Genomic DNA, 2,123 nt, shown 5'->3' with positions numbered 1-2,123 from the left:
ACAAAGAGCTGCACAGAAATCTAAGGTGGGCTGAAGCCTGGGGTGGGTAGGGCATGACAAGAGCCTAGAGCAGGGTAAAGGGAATGATAACAGGGAGAGATGAAGCCAGGGAAATAGAGGCACTTGAGAAGTTGAGATGGTTATAAACAGATGAGTTGATGACTTTGAATCTTAGAAAAACTAGTAATTACAAATAAAATTTGTTCAGAAATCATATTTACAATATCATTTAGTCTTTTTGGACATAATGAATCAGAATCAACAATTCCATTAAGACACACAGGCTATAAGGAAGAGGAAAGCACTAGAAACCTACCTTCGCAGAATCAGAAACATTATCCCAGTATAGAGAAGGAAAGTCCACTTGTCCCATCAAAATTTGGTCAAAAAGCACCTCCTGGTCATCACCACTTCTGTTTAGATGAATGACAACAGTGAGAGAAAAACAGGACTAAGATGTCAACTCAGGATATTCTTAAGCATTGAAGCCCTTCCTTTCCCCTTAAATGTGTAAAATGAGTTTTAAGCAATTCAAAATGTTAATATGGAACAGTTTTAGTAAATTGCAATAAAATGAGTTTCTAAATTATATGAAGAAGATATATGGAAGGCATGTAAATTAGCATGCACAACGTGAAAAAATAATAGACGTTATAAGTCAAATTCTTATTATTGTCTTTTTGTGCTGCAGGCTGATCAGATCTTTCTGAGAATAGAGAAATGCTTTGTTGGTGCTAATAAAAGATTGCTGCCCATACCCACGAAACGGAGGGAAGCCACATAGCAGGATATATGTGATTACACCAGCTGCCCAGATGTCTACCTTGAGGCCATATCTGAAAAAGTAAGTGACATCAGAATTACAAAGTCAGACCAGGACAAATTGTGGGGCATGGCAAAATAGGTGATTCTCCTATTCTAAACCAAAAAAACTGAACCAGACAAAACAAAAACCCAACAACAAACACTAAATTAAAACCCACCAAGTAAACAGAATTCAAGAAAAGAATAATAAAAAAGATTATCTAAGGTACATGAATAAAAATCAAAGTAATGCATGGCTAGGTTCCTATCCAGATATCAGTTAGTGAAGGGTTTCAGCAAAAAGGTTTATTATAGTCATATCAATTTTACTTTTATGTTAAAGCACAGGTAATTTATTTGGGAGGTGATCCCAGGAAACACCAGCTAAGGAGTGGGGAAATGAGACAGAGAAGGGAAGGGAAGTTATCAAATCAGTTACTAATGAGGGCAACTGGGGATGAATCTCCCTAGGAGCTCTGAGAGACTGTGGAAGAACAGGAACCTCAGAGTTTTCCAACAGTAGGGTGAGGAGGCTGGGGTCTCTATATACTCATTCCCAACAGTAATTGGTATCACTGCTGGGGTGGATATTAATTCCTTGTCATTGTAGCCTTTTTCCTACTCATTCAGGGAAAGCTCCAGCAGCCCAAGGGAGCCCCTAAGAAAAGAGTTGCAGGTGCTGTCAGGTAGAAGTTATGAAATAGATGGTCTTCAGGGTTTACAGATAGAGCACTGACAGCATCTACTACTTTAATCATCTTCCGAGTCCTATTTCAAACAATATGCTAATACTCATCAAGATATATATTTGGATAGAGACACTTCATAGAGACCTGTATAAATAAAACTCATGGATGATAACCAAGCCTCTTCCTAAAAATTAGTTTTCATCTTTCCCCTGGCAAATGTTTAGTGGAATGGCTCACATGGAGCAAAACAAATTGGCTTGAGTTACTTGCCAGTCTAAAGCAACCCTTTTGGGACATCTGTGTTTTGTTTTGTTTTGTTTTGTTTTGCCATCACCTTTATCCCCTCTACACTCTCTTCCACCTCTACTCCTCTCTCCCACAGCAATCACCACACTGTTGAGTTCTCTCTATGTCTCTCTTTTTCTTTTTTGCTCAATTCTTCCACCCTACCCCTACCACCAACACCATCCACCACCAGAGCTGTCTGCCTGGTCTCTATCTATGAGTCTGTTTCTATTTTGCTTGGTAGTTCAGTTTGTCATTAAATTCCACATAAGAATGAAATCTTATGGTATTTGTCTTTCTCTGACTGACTTATTTAACTCAACATTCTGCTCCCCAGATCTATAC

At 38.6% G+C, this 2,123-nt stretch overlaps 1 protein-coding gene across 4 annotated transcripts in view; it reads right to left on the bottom strand.

The window, feature by feature from the left end:
• Window positions 1-2,123, bottom strand: part of DCLK1 (doublecortin like kinase 1) — a 112,449-nt gene that overhangs the window by 40,021 nt on the left and 70,305 nt on the right. For all 4 annotated transcript variants that reach the window (XM_006760367.2, XM_006760366.2, XM_015561788.1 and 1 more), the window contains exons 9-10: window positions 759-836; window positions 317-413 (exon numbers count right to left, since the gene is read on the bottom strand). In XM_006760367.2, coding sequence (XP_006760430.1) covers window positions 317-413; window positions 759-836 — 175 coding nt within the window. The remainder of the gene's footprint in view (window positions 1-316; window positions 414-758; window positions 837-2,123) is intronic.

Source organism: Myotis davidii, unplaced genomic scaffold (genome assembly GCF_000327345.1).
Source record: "Myotis davidii unplaced genomic scaffold, ASM32734v1 scaffold1337, whole genome shotgun sequence".
NCBI classification, from domain to species: Eukaryota; Metazoa; Chordata; class Mammalia; order Chiroptera; family Vespertilionidae; genus Myotis; species Myotis davidii.
The sequence above is the reverse complement of the archived record's forward strand: the minus strand, read 5'-3'. Positions and strand labels throughout refer to the sequence as shown.